Source organism: Hippocampus guttulatus, chromosome 16 (assembly GCF_054856545.1).
Source record: "Hippocampus guttulatus isolate MCC_2025c chromosome 16, RoL_Hgut_1.0, whole genome shotgun sequence".
NCBI classification, from domain to species: Eukaryota; Metazoa; Chordata; class Actinopteri; order Syngnathiformes; family Syngnathidae; genus Hippocampus; species Hippocampus guttulatus.
In genome coordinates, this window is record NC_141276.1 from 7,355,846 (window position 1) to 7,370,522 (window position 14,677).

The 14,677-nt window shown below is 42.5% G+C and overlaps 3 protein-coding genes across 4 annotated transcripts in view; all 3 read left to right on the forward strand.

Annotated features, from left to right (window-relative positions):
• abca3b (ATP-binding cassette, sub-family A (ABC1), member 3b) overlaps nucleotides 1-4,371 on the forward strand; it is a 32,109-nt gene extending 27,738 nt beyond the window's left edge. The window contains exons 1-9 of one of the 2 annotated variants that reach the window (XM_086133482.1): nucleotides 80-346; nucleotides 427-589; nucleotides 741-890; nucleotides 1,465-1,625; nucleotides 1,958-2,137; nucleotides 2,409-2,550; nucleotides 3,000-3,184; nucleotides 3,719-3,860; nucleotides 3,968-4,371. In XM_086133482.1, the coding sequence (XP_085989608.1) occupies nucleotides 131-346; nucleotides 427-589; nucleotides 741-890; nucleotides 1,465-1,625; nucleotides 1,958-2,137; nucleotides 2,409-2,550; nucleotides 3,000-3,184; nucleotides 3,719-3,860; nucleotides 3,968-4,155 (1,527 nt within the window). In that variant the 5' untranslated portion in view covers nucleotides 80-130 and the 3' untranslated portion in view covers nucleotides 4,156-4,371. Of the gene's footprint in view, nucleotides 1-79; nucleotides 347-426; nucleotides 590-740; nucleotides 891-1,464; nucleotides 1,626-1,957; nucleotides 2,138-2,408; nucleotides 2,551-2,999; nucleotides 3,185-3,718; nucleotides 3,861-3,967 lie in introns of those variants that run through there. The other variant, XM_086133483.1, reaches the window with a different exon arrangement.
• A 156-nt stretch (nucleotides 4,372-4,527) lies between these two features.
• LOC147192825 (cytochrome P450 2K1-like) lies at nucleotides 4,528-10,221 on the forward strand. Its single transcript, XM_086133493.1, has 9 exons — nucleotides 4,528-5,250; nucleotides 5,626-5,788; nucleotides 7,378-7,527; nucleotides 7,649-7,809; nucleotides 7,969-8,148; nucleotides 8,478-8,616; nucleotides 8,698-8,882; nucleotides 9,372-9,513; nucleotides 9,579-10,221. The coding sequence occupies exons 1-9, from the start codon at nucleotides 5,059-5,061 to the stop codon at nucleotides 9,764-9,766; spliced, it is 1,500 nt and encodes a 499-aa protein (XP_085989619.1). The 5' UTR covers nucleotides 4,528-5,058; the 3' UTR covers nucleotides 9,767-10,221.
• A 313-nt stretch (nucleotides 10,222-10,534) lies between these two features.
• LOC147192826 (cytochrome P450 2K1-like) lies at nucleotides 10,535-14,586 on the forward strand. The gene is made up of 9 exons (XM_086133492.1): nucleotides 10,535-10,762; nucleotides 11,352-11,514; nucleotides 12,026-12,175; nucleotides 12,317-12,477; nucleotides 12,856-13,035; nucleotides 13,342-13,480; nucleotides 13,557-13,741; nucleotides 13,810-13,951; nucleotides 14,015-14,586. Exons 1-9 carry the CDS (start codon nucleotides 10,562-10,564, stop codon nucleotides 14,248-14,250), a joined length of 1,557 nt encoding a protein of 518 aa, XP_085989618.1. The 5' UTR covers nucleotides 10,535-10,561; the 3' UTR covers nucleotides 14,251-14,586.
• Nucleotides 14,587-14,677: the final 91 nt, after the last annotated feature.

Genomic DNA, 14,677 nt, shown 5'->3' on the forward strand with positions numbered 1-14,677 from the left:
CAACTGTGCAAAGGCTAGCCTTCCGAGCCAAAGTGGGCGTGGCTTAGCTCTGAGAGGCCGTGCTCCAAGTAAAGATAGCGAGAGAGCCGTCAGAGCGTCACAAACATCAGAGTCCACTCCTGAGGGCAGCATGTCAATTTTGAAAGAGGCTTCGGCTCACCTCCTTACGTCCAGCGCCACACCGGTGCTGGCCTGCGTAGCTGCGCTGCTATTCCTCGTTTTCGCCTCCGGACACTTAAGATCACCGAAGGATGCTAGAAGGGGGCCTCCGGGACCGTGGCCTTTGCCGCTGCTTGGCAATGTGCTGCAACTGGATCTCCAGTGGCTCGACAGAAGCCTGTCTGAGGTAAATGTGCAACTCCCTGCTTGCCCAGTCGTCTCCTCTTAAGGTACTTTTGAACTAACTTTTTCCTCTTCTTTTTGTAGCTTGCAAAACGTTACGGTTCAGTGTTCTCCATCTACATGGGCACCCAAAAAGTGGTGGTGCTGGCTGGATATAAGGCGGTCAAAGAGGCTCTTGTCGGCCATGCAGTGGAGTTTGGAGAGCGCTATATCCAACCCATGGCTTACGATAACAGTCGGGGTCATGGTAGGACAAGTCCTTTCAACGTATTTTATTTATTTATCGATATTCCAAAATATACCATATTTATAAAATATTTGTCACAATTGCTCCACCTTTTTTCACCTGTATAAAAAAATATATATACAGTATATACATATATTTATGTTTTACACAGGCATTATTTTTGCCAATGGGGATTCGTGGAAAGAACTAAGACGTTTTGCTCTCCACACTCTGCGAGACTTTGGCATGGGCAAAAGACTTACGCAGGACAAAGTCTTAGAGGAGTGCAAGCATCTCATTCCAATTTTTGAGAGTCATGAAGGTGAGAGGTCCAATTGTGGCCTGGTAATTTTATGGTGACCTCTGTTCTACTTTGTTGTTTTATTGCTTTATATCGAGCTCTGTTCATAAACTGGTTAACGGCAATGTTTCATGTCAGCAGATTACAAGCGATTTGATGGGGTATATTAAATACAATGCAGTTGAACTTTCCACTTCAGTGGCTTGGAATAAATTATGCAAGACCAAACCACTACTGACAAGTCAGCAAAATAAGGGAGACTTCACCTCACTTAACCGTACACAAGACAAAAAACGGAGAATTTTCTGATAGTCATTTAAACCCCAACATTTTAAATAATTGTCAACCTGTATCCAACTGATCATTTTTAACTAAAAGATTAGAATTTAGAAAAAAAATTACAAAGTTTATTTGTAGGTGTGGATACATGTTCCTCCAGAACACATGAAATTGAATGTGGTGTGCTCCAAGGGTCAATTTTAGACCCAATACTTTTTCATCTATATATTTGATCATGCACAATCATGCAGGCATATTTCTAAGTCAATGGTTTTGAAATGAGAGCAACTTGGAAGTCAACCAGCATTTCCTTCAGGGCAACCGTTCAATACGACTGCTCCGTTGAGTTGGGCGACATCCAACATCATCTGCTCCATCGTGTATGGGAACCGATTTGAATACAGTGATCCTCAATTCACGACCATGGTGAAACGAAACAATGACAGCATTCGCATCTTTGGTTCATTACCGATACGGGTGAGCTGCATGTTTGCATTATTTTGTCTTCTCCTGCCCTGAAGCGCTGTCAAACGCAATTTAGTTCAGGAGCAATATGGTTGTGGCCTAATAATCTATACATAACAATTATTTAAATTGTTTTCCCATTTTGGTGCAATCACAAGTACATTCTGAAAATATTCACAATTATTATTTTTTGAAGGTCTTGATGAGTGCAATTTTAACAAATTATGAATCTATTGTCTACATTGACACGTGCAATTTACAGATCATAGTGGATCTATATCCTGACATTATATCCCTGTTGGGTATCGCTGCTGTAACAATTTTCCATTTTGTTTGTGTTGCAGCTCTACAACATGTTCCCACGGTTGTTCTGTTGGGTCAAAACCCGGAAATTGCTTCTGAGCAACCGCGACAAGAACATGAAGGACGTGCGAGAGCTTCTCCGCCAACGGAAGGAGAAGCTCAACCCTGAAATGTGCACGGGGCTTGTCGACTGCTTTTTTGTCCGCAAGCAAAAAGAAGAGGTTAGGTTGCACCTCTGTCTTGGGGGAGGGGGTCCTCGCTTTATGACTGAGTCCCGTTCCTTTGCACAGCACTCTGTCACAAACCTTTGGTAATAGTTGTTTTGAAACACACTTCCAAGGCCAATGAGAATAATGAAGTACAGCGATAAGTGAACATGCCCAGCAATGTAATTCATTGCACGGCGTTTGTAGCCTCCTTCAAAGCGAGGACCCCCCTCTCCCTGAACGTTGATTGGTCTATGCATTAAACATGTTTTTCCACTTCCATTAGGAAGAGGGTGTTGAGTCAAGCCACTTCACGGAGGAAAACATGAATTTCGTCGTGGGCAATCTGTTTGCTGCGGGCACTGACACCACCTCCACCACACTCCAGTGGGGCTTGCTGCTCATGGCCAAATATCCAGAAATACAAGGTAGACACGTGGGCAGCACTGCGCAGTAGTTTGCCTCACAGTCAATGGGCTCTGGGTTCCAATTTGCACTTGCATGGCTTTTCAATTCTTTTGGAAATGGAACAATGGATCAGGTTAATTGTAGATAAGGTGGTCAAAATTTATGGATATTTTTCTTACATTATAATAATAATATAGCTTACTACTATTATTAATTTATACTGTATTTCTTATTTTTTATTTTCATTCCATTTTCCCCAATTCTTTAATAAAATTAATGACCAATTTTAAATGAGTAAATATTGCTTATTTTAACTTCAGTTTTTTTTTGTTCTAACCTTGACAATAAATAATTGAATATAAAAAGAAATACATTTTACTAACCAATTTTTGACAAAAAAAAAGATGAATGAAGCAAATCTTACTCTTAGTGTAAATGCTTGTGGCCTTCTTTAATTTTTTTTTTCCAGAGCGCGTGCACGAGGAGCTGAACAAGGTGATCGGAAACAGGCCGATTGACGTCGATGACCGCAAGAACCTTCCGTACACCAACGCCGTCATCCACGAGGTTCAGAGATTCAGCAACATCGTCCCCATGGCCATTTTGCACCAAACCACGCAGGACATCACCTTCCAGGGCTACTTCATCAAAAAGGTCACTTCCTGTTGTGTGGGGTGTCAAACTTGTTTTCATGGCGGGCCACATGGAAGTGATGGTTGCCCTCCGGGGAACAATATTGGCTCTTTTCAAATCCGCAAAAATCAATCAATTTTTGCTGATTTCACTTGTCAGAATTTTATTCTGCCAAATATCAGTATTAGCCGAAAAAAAAAAAAAAAAGATCAGTCGCGCTGGAATATTTAACTCAAATTTGCCTTCAGAAAATCTATGAGGTTAATGCTTACACATGATAAGAAATGCCATAGACAGGCTAACTAGCATTGATATTACCGTAATTATAAACCCAAAAATAAACTGTAGCAACACATGCAGGCAGACAATGCAGTAACCTATACTTTTTTTTTCCTTTTTAAGAATACTATTTGTCAAGGTGAAATCTGTCAATCAGAAAATCCTGCAGATAGCGTTTGTCTTTCAGCCATTGATATTCTTTCGTCTAAAAAAAGAAATAACATGATGTGGCCCGTATGCACACTGAACTCATTCGGTCTTTCCTCTCACAAACAGGGCACTGTTGTGGTTCCTCTGCTTACTTCTGTCCTCTACGACAAGAGTGAATGGGAGACGCCAAACACATTCAACCCTTCCCACTTCCTGGATAAGGAGGGTAACTTTGTCACGAGGGATGCTTTCTTGCCCTTCTCTGCAGGTACATCCAGTACTGTAAATATTGTACATGCATCGACATATAAGCCAACAAAAATAAATAAATAAATAAAAATAAAATAAAAAAATTGCGATGCGATAATGTTTCAGGTCGCAGAGTTTGTCTGGGTGAGGGTCTGGCCCGGATGGAGCTCTTCCTCTTTTTCACGTCTCTCATGCAACGCTTCCACTTCACTCCTCCTCCCGGAATTTCCGAGGATGAGCTGGATTTGAAGCCCATGGTGGGCTTCACCAACAATCCCACGACTCACCGGCTATGTGCCGTCAGGCGCGAGTGATGCACAAATGCTGTTCACAGTGGTCCTTAAAAATGCAAATTACTCCCTGTATCTTTTTTTTTTTTTTTTTTTTTTTTGTAATTGCTCACCAGAATGAGGAATATTGTATCTCACATCTTATGGATTGTTTACTGAATAGTATGTGGCATTTTTTTTTTATTCAATGATGCACCTTACATTTAAAATACATCTCATAAATAAAACACAAACAAATTATTTCATGTTTTTATTCTCCTGCGATTCCAATGAAGTTGGGACGTTGTGTCATCAAGTTCAACCTTGGTTGAATCGAATACATGACAAAGACAAGATATTTCATGTTCAAACTGATCACCTTGATTGTTTTTCGGAAATAATCACGAAATAATTTTACGGCTCCAACACATTCTTAAAAAAAGCTGGGACAGTTGGCAAAAAGGAGGTGGGATGCTCATCAAACACCCGCTTGGAGCATCCCATAAGTGAACAGGGTGACTGGGATCAGCTGGGTGTCATTCAAAAGCAAAAATGGGGCAAGGTCCACCTCGTTGTGAACAACTGTTGTGAGAAAATAGTCCTACGGTTTTAAGGACCATTCATGCTGAAACACACTTAACAGGTTTTGTCAACGTCTTTTTCATGGACATGAAGAAAGAATGGGAAAGAATTCCACCTACAAAGCGTCAAGAGTTTGTGTCCTCACTTCTCAAACGTTTAGTGAATGTTGTTAAAAGAAAAGGTGATGTAACACAGTGTAACATGACCCTGTGCCTGCTTTTTTATTTATTTATTTTTTTTTGTGGGTATGTAGGTATGACCTTTGTATCCTTCTTGCCCCACTCCAAGCGGGTTGCTCGAACATACCTAGTACATTTTGATTGTTAAACTTTATCTGTCAGTTCTTCCTTGGTGCCTTGTGAAAAGATGTTTGAAGACATCCTGCAGGCTCCTGTTTTGCTCTCTTTGTCGGGGACCTTCGCCACGTTGCTGGCCATCCGTCTTCTCTTGAGCTTCCGAAGCCAACCTAAGTTGGTTCCTCCGGGGCCCAGACCGCTCCCCCTGCTCGGGAACCTGTTTCAGGTGGATCTCAAGAGACAGCACGAGTCTCTTTTCAGTGTAAGGGACTCTTTTCTTTTTGGCTAACAAAAATGTGCTGTTGACTATAATGTCTTAACCCCCACCTGATTATTTCTTATATTTTTTTAAACCAATGCAGCTGTTTTAGTGTCAATGTAGTGAAACGTTTTGTCTGGTTTATCGAAGTTTGGCAAGAACTACTTAATTCTTTATATTCTTTATTTTAAATTGCCATTCCTCTGTTTTTTTTTAAATAAAGCACTGCCTTTATGCTATGCTGAACTGATTATTAATTTGCAAAGAGAGCGTCAAATATCCTACTGCGCTCGAATGGAGCAAATAAATGACAGCATTTTGATTTGAAAAAGTGAAGAGAAGGATGACATATGAATTGAACTAAACTTTCTTTGGCAGCTGTCCAAAACCTATGGACCGGTTTTCACGGTCTACTTTGGACCCAAGAAGGTGGTGGTCCTGGCCGGAAGCAAGACAGTTCGACAGGCTCTCATCAACTATGCCGAGGAGTTCGGGGACAGAGACATGAATCCGCTCTTCTACGATTTGACCGAAGGACATGGTAATTCAAATTGATAGTACAATTGAGTGACTTCTCTCTGTTACATATAATATATGAGGGCGCACCAGAGCTGCTTGTACATCCATCCATCCATTTTCCGAACCACTTGATCCTCACTAGGGTTGCGGGGGGTGCTGGAGCCTATCCCAGCCGTCTTCGGGCAGTAGGCGGGGACACCCTGAATCAGTTGCCAGCCAATCGCAGGGCACACAGAGACAAACAACCATCCACGCCCACACTCACACCTAGGGACAATTTAGAGCGTCCAATCAGCCTGCCATGCATGTTTTTGGAATGTGGGAGGAAACCGGAGCACCCGGAGAAAACCCACGCAGGCCCGGGGAGAACATGCAAACCCCACACAGGGAGGCCGGAGCTGGAATTGAACCCGGTACCTCTGCACTGTGAAGCCGACGTGCTAACCACTGGACTACCGGGCCGCCCCGCTGCTTGTACAAAACAGACAAAAATAATTGCTTAGACATGTTTTTTATGTTGATAGGTTCTGATTGGCTGTTAAAGTAAGAGAAGCAGGAAGTGATTTTAGTTACGAGAGTTGTTTTCTCGAACGTGCTGCGGTGCAGACGCCCCCCCCCCCCCTTTTTTTAACTCATTCACTCCCAAAGACGTTTTTAAATGTCTTTTCAGACTTGGTCCAGAATTGGCTGGTACTGAATGAGTTAATAAACTGCATTAAAGGATTCCATCTCTCCTTTTGTCATTCGTAAAGTGGAGCTATCCACTGAAGAACAACGAACCCCTCAACGTACTCTAACTTGAGATATTACACACAATTCAACAGCGAATTGAGGGACACTTCTGAACTGCTACACACTGAAATGTGAAACTTAAGCAAAATATGCATCCTCATTGTGTGGGCTGTGCTATTACTGTACTTGAGTGAACAGTCCATCACATGGTGGCGCTTATTAACTCATTCACTCCCAAAGACGTTTTTAAACGTCTTTTCAGACTTGGTACAGAATTGGCTGGTACTGAATGAGTTGACAAAGTGGCAATGATTTGAAATTTCTCACACAAGTTCCTGTCGATACGCCGAACAACACAGCAAGTGTAGCTAGCTTAAAATTGTACATATGGGAAGCACGGTTGAAATTTTATTAACTGGGTCAAATTGCACAACTGCACGTTTACAGTAACGTAAACCTCGTGAGCTAATTTAATACCGTATAGCCTACCTTAGTAAACTAAAAAGAATTGTAATCCCTCCACTAGTAGTCAAGGATCGACACAGCCGCCAGCGCATCATTGTCAATTGCTTTATTGAACCAAGGTAAAGGTAACAAACACATGCTCCTGCGTGTTGTATTAGTATTATATACAAAGCTTTTAAATATGGCTGCAACATGATTATTGTCCAAAATCTCTCACGGGAAAGACATTTAAAGCTTCTCTGGAATTTTCTAGCCACGTTCATACACTTGAATCCCAAATTAAATGACTGCCCTATATTAGATGTATAATGTGCATATGGGGAAAAGTATAAAGTGTTGTACTGTATATAAAGTGTTCCGCAGTGCGCTTGAGTTGTTTTGAGGCCCAGCCAAACAGTTGCCGCTTGCTTCCAGGCATCATATTTTCCAACGGGGAATCATGGAAGGAAATGAGACGTTTCAGCTTGACGACGCTGAGAGACTTCGGGATGGGCAAGAGGCTCAGTGAGGAGAAAATTATCGAGGAGTGTCGCTTCCTCATCGAGGAATTTGAACAACACAAAGGTACAGAAGACACCCTTAAATAGTTAAAGCAAACCTTTTTAAACGTTTTAAATGTATCACTGGGGGAACGCTGTAATAAAGACACCTCAGTCCGTTGCGAATGCATTTTTATTTGTTCCAGGTGAAGCCTTTCACAACGCAAAAGTCATGACCTTCGCAGCTTCCAATATCATCTCGGCGATCATGTTCGGCAAGAGGTTCGAATACGAAGACAAGGTTTTCCAAGACATGGTCGAGAGAGACCTCGAGAGCAACCTTCTGGCTGGATCGGCCGCTGTCACGGTACTATTATTACTCAAATGTTAACTTTCTATCTAGAATAGGAAATAGTCATAATTCATACGGATAAAATAATAGCCAATAAAATCATATGAACGAGAAAAATAATATTCCTCACCCCTGAAATGAAAATGAGATTTATTCATTGATGCTCCATGGCAGCTATACAATTTTTTCCCCTGGCTGGGCCCCTACCTCAAAGCCTGGAGAGATTTGATGCGCAACACGGATATTAACAAGCAGCATACAAGAAACATCATAGCCAAGTTGAAGGAGACGCTCAACCCTGACATTTGCAGAGGCTTTGTCGATGTTTTCTGCACACGGATGAAAAATCTGGAGGTATGATGCTGTCCTTTAATTGACATATCCACGACATGTAAGGTCCAGACACAACCCTCCCCTTTTTTTTTTTAAACTCACCTCCTCCCGAAAGTGTATTTGATATGTTAATGGTAGTAAAATTGATGTTCTTCAGAGATAGAAAATCTGAAGGCACTCAAATGACGAAATACACTCCTGCTTACCTTAACTCATTCACTCCCAAAGACGTTTTTAAACGTCTTTTCAGACTTGGTCTAGAATTGGCTGGTACTGAATGAGTTAATGCCCTCGCGCGTGCAGCTATGTCACAACAAATCAAGGTCAAGGCTGTGTTTTCTTTTCTGGAGCATGAAACCCAGAAGCTGCACTACCACAACGACAACCTGGTCAGTAGCGTGATAAATTTGTTCGGGGCGGGCACTGACACCACAGCCAAGACGCTTTGCTGGAGTCTACTTTATATGGCCAAGTACCCTCAAATTCAAGGTGCCCTTCATGAAACCAATGTGTGAGTTCTTCCTGGCTAGAGTTGCATTTAGTCTCCATGTTTTCCAATTTGCCGCGCAGATCAGGTCCAAGAGGAGCTGAGCAGGGTGGTCGGAGTCCGACAGGTCCAAGCGGAGGACCGCAAGAACCTGCCTTTTGTGAACGCCGTCATCCATGAAACGCAGAGGCTGGCTAACATCGTCCCCATGGCCATTTTGCATCAAACCAGCAAAGACATCACTTTCCAGGGTTACTTCATCCAAAAGGTGTGCTTCCTTCTTGGAGTTTTGGTGTCGAGCAAGTCTGTTATCGTATTTGGACAGCCTCCTTCCGTTATTGCCTTCAATTTTGTCTTGAATAAATGAAAAGCATGAGGTCAGACTATTGCTTGGCATTATTAAGTGGTTCTATTTAGGGTGCATCGATTGTAGGAGTGGACAAAAATTCATAAAATAAAATAATAGTTGAATTGTTAATTCTCATTTTTGCGATACAAGTGCTCACAATGAATGTAGGTATCATTATCTGACCAATTATTTGATAAAGGGCATTCAGTAAGTACAAAAAAAAACAACAAAAAAAAACACCAAAAGCCATCTCATGGGGGGAAAAAAAACATGTTTCAGCAGGGAGCGGGCGATGAACCAGGGAGCACTGGCCAGTGCCACTCGTGTTGTGGTATGCTTTGGAGCGTGAGCTTTTGCTGCAAACAGCAATGTCAACCCACCTTTATATTGCCACTTTTCACCCAAAAGGGAACCACCGTCCTTCCTCTGTTGACTTCCGTCCTCCGCGATGAGAGCGAATGGGAGACGCCAAACACGTTCAACCCCTCCCACTTCCTGGATGAGGAGGGTAACTTCGTCAAGAGGGATGCTTTCTTGCCCTTCTCTGCAGGTACACTCGCCGCACGTACACTCCTGAAACCATTTTCAACCGTTTGACGCGCGTCCTCATCGCAGGCCGCAGGGTGTGTCTGGGCGAGGGTCTGGCCCGCATGGAGCTCTTCCTCTTCTTCACGTCCCTCCTCCAGCACTTCCGCTTCACTCCTCCGCCCGGGATTTCTGAAGATGTGTTGGATTTGAAGCCCGTGGTGGGCTTCACCCTCAGCCCCACGCCTCACCGGCTGTGTGCCGTCAGGCGCCACTGAGGAGGAGTTTTTAATCTGAAACCCCTTTGCACTCAATCAAATGTGATGCGGTGAACCCTCGCATATTCACAGTTCGGCATTCCTTATTTGCGGCTTTTATTCTGGTGCCTATCTACCATTATTTCCCGAAATTGTTTCCATTTTAACTCTTTCACTCCCAAAGACGTTTTTAAACGTCTTTTCAGACTTAGTCTAGAATTGGCTGGTACTGAATGAGTTAAGCAGTGGGTATTTGAATAGAAACCGTGCAAATGCAATAATATAACAATACTCACTGGCATGTGTTCTGTATTCAGCGCAAAAAAAAAAATATTGATATTACTGCAGTTTACTGAGCAGTTGCAGCATTTGGAAAAAATTGACGAAACCTCACTGCTGATGAAGGAAAACCCCATAGTGGTCACGGAAATAACTTGAATCTGACGGACGTAACAATAAATAAGAATTGAATGACATCTCTATACCTCAACTGTATACTTCTTGACATTCTATCATGATGTTTTCGTAAAAATGATACTTGGAATTCTCTTGTTTTAAATTTCACCAACTGCCTTTTACAAGTGTTCACCTGCTCAACAACTCGTTTTTGTCTGATCGTACACTTACATACATGCCCTTTGCATGCTGCTTGCTTTTTTTCCCCCCTTCAGTTTGAATTTATTGGTGATTCGCTGAACGCACTGCTGAAATACGCCCAGTGGATTGTGATAGGTACACTTTATCTGGAAGCTCCTCCTCAACTTTTTCACAGGTAGTCAAAGATTGTGTTTACATAATTTGGTGCCTTGTGAAAAGATGTTTGAAGAACTCCTGCAGGCTCCTGTTTTGCTCTCTTTGTCGGGGGCCTTCGCCACATTGCTGGCCATCCGCCTTCTCTTCACCCGCTTGAGCTTCCAAAACCAGCCTAAGTTAGTACTTCCCGGGCCCAGACCGCTCCCTCTGCTCGGTAACCTGCTTCAGGTGGATCTCAAAAGACTGGATGAGTCTCTTTTCAGTGTGAGGGATTCTTTTTTTCTGTCTTGCAAGCAAGTACTGTTGAGTCTTAGAAATCTAATGAAACTTTTTGTCTGATTGTATCATTTTGAATTTCAGTCCTAAACAGGGTGCGGGAACGTGTAAGCTAAAAATGTTTTTATAAAACACTGTAGAATATTTTAGAATTTTTTTTAATCTTCTCATTGTCAAGGACATCTTGAGAATCGGAATCTTAACCCAAGTATGTCAAAAAGTAACTGGAGCCACTCGACTGTTGCAGGCACGATAACTCTCGCTGTTTAAATATATATAAGACATGAACACAAAAGGGCAGAGATTTAGAGTTCCATTACATACAGTAGAACGCATATGACCAGAGAACAGAGGCTCAAGTTTCAACTTGACCTTTGGGAAAATAAAATATGCTGTCCTCAACTGAACTGTCCTGAATCGAACTGTCAACAGAGTGATTTCATGGAATTTAGTCGTTTCCAAAAGAGGTGGTGTCATAGCCCACTGCGCTCAAATGTAGCAAATGAATGACAGGATTTTGATTTGAAGAAGTGAAGAGCAGGATGACATTTGAAGTGAACAAAACATTCTTTGGCAGCTGTCCAAAACCTATGGACCGGTTTTCACCGTCAATTTTGGACCCAAGAAGGTGGTGGTCCTGACCGGGACCAAGGCGGTCAAACAGGCTCTCATCAACCATGCCGAGGAGTTCGGAGAGAGAGACATCACCCCGTTATTCCACGATTTCAACCAAGGACATGGTAATTAAAATCTTCTTCATGCGAGATTTCATAATACACAAAGAAAAATGGTCTTGAACAAACTTTCCCTTGACGATTGCTCCTCATTTTATTTTTATCGAGAGACATCTATTATGATAGACAAAAATTAAAACAGACAAAAATTGTTGGACTTTCTTGAAATTATACACACGATTTTATGATGAACTTCAGGATATATCTCCTCTTAAAATGCTGCGGGCTGTGTCATTACTTTTGTGAGCAGTCCACCACATGGGGGCGCTGTTAACTCAATTCGCATTGATTTGAAATTTCTCTCCCAGGGTCGTCAAAACGAGCTAAACAAGACAAGCAACTCAAACACTGCATACATATTATGCAGAGCTTTTACATATGACTGTAACATAATTAATAAATAATAATTTTCTAAGCACTTGTATACAGGCCAAGACCCAAATTAAATGGCTGCGGTGTTCCTCGGTGCTTCTGAGTGGTTTTGAGCCCCGGTGAAACAATTGCCGCTTACTTCCAGGCATCATATTTGCCAACGGGGATTCATGGAAGGAAATGAGACGTTTCACCCTGACGACGCTGAGAGACTTCGGGATGGGCAAGAGGCTCAGTGAGGAGAAAATCATCGAGGAGTGTCACTTCCTCATCGAAGAATTTGAACAACACAAAGGTACAGAACACACCCTTAAAAAGTTCAAGAAAACCTTTTAAATGCATCACGAGGCGAACGCTGTAACAAAGTCACTTCAGTTCGTTGCGAATGTTTCTAATTCATTGTTGTTGTTGGGGTTTTTTTTTCAATTCATCTTAGGCGAAGCCTTTGACAACTCAAAAATCATTAGCTACGCAGCTTCCAATATCATCTCGGGGATCATGTTTGGAAAGAGGTTTGAATACGAAGACAAGGTTTTCCAAGAGATGATAGAGAGAGACCACGAGACCATCTACCTGTCTGGATCGGTTGCTATCTTGGTACGCCCAAATATTAATCAAATGTAGACCAAGTATGCCGTTACTCGAAGGACTTATCCTCACGAGCATCGTGGGCGTGCTGAATAATGCATTTAAATCTACAGGATACAAAACAAAACATTTCTTTCATTGCTAGGACATTATAAAATCTATTTAGATTCAAAATTAATTGATAAAATTAAATAAAATCGGTACTACATCAACTTAGTATTAAAAAAAAAAGCATGTCTTACTATAATGTAAGTAAAAAAGTGCTGTAAGTGGGTTGTGGCTGTTAATTCCTGAGTTCTGCATTATTTAAAAGTTCTATTGCTAATATCCATCATTATTCCTTCCCCACAAATGATATTGAGTGTGTTTACTTTTGCTCCATGACAGATGTACAATTATTTCCCCTGGCTGGGCCCTTATCTCAAAACTTGGAGGAATTTGATGCGTAACGTGGAAATTACGAAGCAGCATGCAAGAAACATTATAGCCGAGCTGAAGGAGACGCTCAACCCTCACGTTTGTAGAGGCTTTGTCGATGTTTTCTGCACACGGATGACAAATCTGGAGGTAGGATGCTATATTTTAATGGATTAAAATGAATCATTTCCATGACATACAAAGCCAAGCCTTAAAACCTCGCAACTCTTGAGGCCGATTTGCTCACCATGAGCCCACGGTCAGGGGTGGATTTAGCAGAAGACAAATTCAGGTCAAGATTAATGGGACCCATCAGCACATCTGGGTCACCAGGCCAGCCATGGCAAAGCAGTCGAGGCAGCAGCATCTTGTTCGGCTCCCTTGTTTGGTTCAGCGATATCACCCAAATCAAGCAAAGTTAAGGTTCCACCTGTATGTTTTTTTTTTTCCCTGGAGCACGAAAACCAGAAGCTGCACTACCATGATGAAAACCTGCTCAACAGCGTCATCAATTTGTTCGGAGCCGGCACTGACACCACAGGGAACACACTTTGCTGGGGTCTTCTTTTGATGGCCAAGTACCCTCAAATTCAAGGTGCTCTTCATGATACGAATGCACATGTTCTTCCTGGCTTCAGTTGCAATTGCATGTTTTCCAATCTCCCGCGCAGATCAAGTCCACGAGGAGCTGAGCAGGGTGGTCGGAGACCGACAGGTCCAAACGGAGGACCGCAAGAACCTGCCTTTTGTGAACGCCGTCATCCACGAGACGCAGAGGCTGGCTAACATCGTCCCCATGGCTATACTGCACCAAACCAGCAAAGACATCACTTTCCAGGGTTACTTCATCCAAAAGGTGTGCTTCTTTGAGGTTGTACGTTGGACATGTAAACATAGCTGTAAATTGGCACTTTTTGCCCAAAGGGGACCGCCGTCCTCCCTCTGCTGACTTCCGTCCTCTACGATGAGAGCGAATGGGAGACGCCAAACACGTTCAACCCCTCCCACTTCCTGGATGAGGAGGGTAACTTCGTCAAGAGGGATGCTTTCTTGCCCTTCTCTGCAGGTACACTCATCGCACGTACACTCTTGAACCTTTTCAACCATTTGATGCGCGTCCTCCTCACAGGCCGCAGGGTGTGTCTGGGCGAGGGTCTGGCCCGGGTGGAGCTCTTCCTCTTCTTCACGACCCTCCTCCAGCACTTCCGCTTCACTCCTCCACCCGGGATTTCTGAGGACAAGCTGGATTTGAAGCCTGTTGTGGGCTTCACGCTCCATCCCATGCCTCATCGGCTGTGTGCCATCAGGCGCCACTGTCAGTCAGGGGGGAATTTTTCTCCAGACACATCCTCAAAGATGAATTAAATAAAAATAAATAAAGTAAATTGAATGATTTAACATATACATAAATACATCAATAAAATTTGAAGTTGGAGAGCGAATTATACTTGGAATTTAATAAATAAATAAATAAAACGCATTAAAAGCAAGCTAACTGCAATTTAATTGAAGTCAAATTGTAAATGGAAAAAGAAAAATGAATGGACTATGTAATCTTGTCTCAATAACTCAAATTGTTTGCCAGGGAGTGAAATATTAGAAGTTCAGAGTTACGCTAAGACCTGAAATTGGCATTTAAGTTCAACAGTGGAATTTTGAATTGAAATGAAAATAAAATGGAAAAGGAAACATCGGAAACAAGTGGTGCGTTCAGTGTGTTAATGAGATGAAGCCTCCTGTTGGTGTCTTTCCGGCGTCTGCCAGCGAGTGGTGCTGTCGCGCGTTTGCGCTC